The sequence below is a fragment of the Sinocyclocheilus grahami genome, unplaced genomic scaffold, assembly GCF_001515645.1.
Source record: "Sinocyclocheilus grahami isolate Dianchi unplaced genomic scaffold, SAMN03320097.WGS_v1.1 scaffold1512.1, whole genome shotgun sequence".
NCBI lineage: Eukaryota > Metazoa > Chordata > Actinopteri > Cypriniformes > Cyprinidae > Sinocyclocheilus > Sinocyclocheilus grahami.
In genome coordinates this window covers 202520-203088 of record NW_015506691.1, presented here as the reverse complement: position 1 = coordinate 203088, position 569 = coordinate 202520, and the positions used below count along the sequence as shown (strand labels likewise).

The 569-nt window shown below is 43.9% G+C and overlaps 1 protein-coding gene across 1 annotated transcript in view; it reads left to right on the top strand.

Annotated features, from left to right (window-relative positions):
- The window catches only part of LOC107570849 (ras GTPase-activating-like protein IQGAP2), a gene marked incomplete at its 5' end in the record, with an annotated part of 9674 nt that overhangs the window by 7163 nt on the left and 1942 nt on the right, over positions 1–569 (top strand). Inside the window, 2 exons of the mRNA XM_016257129.1 lie at positions 52–199; positions 290–373. Of these exons, the coding sequence (XP_016112615.1) occupies positions 52–199; positions 290–373 (232 nt within the window). The remainder of the gene's footprint in view (positions 1–51; positions 200–289; positions 374–569) is intronic.

Genomic DNA, 569 nt, shown 5'->3' with positions numbered 1-569 from the left:
GTGTGTGTGTCTCTCGCTCTCTCTCTCTCTGTGTGTGTGTGTGTGAGTGAGAGAGAAGATGTCCAGAAGAGTGGAGGTGATCATCAGCTCCTCAGCTCCGCAGGATCAGGCAGAGCCTCCTCTTCAGATCACAGAGTCGAAGCCCGGAGAGCATCCAGGAGTGAAGGGCTTCTTAATGATCAAGCCGGCGGTGCTGGGGGTGAAAACTTGTGCTTTAACAGATCATATCTAGTGCTGAGAGTCTCTGAGCTCGAGCTGAACCTGTGTGTGTGTGTGTGTGATCCGGCAGTGGCTGGAGATCCTGACCGGTGCCGGTGTGTTTGGACTCGTATATTGGAATTACACTCTCTGGTTGTTAATACCGGCTTGCTTTGTGAGTCTCTTTTATTATATACACTAATGGTGAAAAGTTCAGAATAATGAGAATTTTTAATGTTTTTTGAAAGAAGACTCTTCTGCATTCTCCGCCAAGGCTGCATTTGTTTTAATCATTTATTACAGTAAAAATTGTGAAGTATTTTTATAATTTAAAGCAGCTGTTTTCTGTGTGAATATGTGTTAAACTGTAA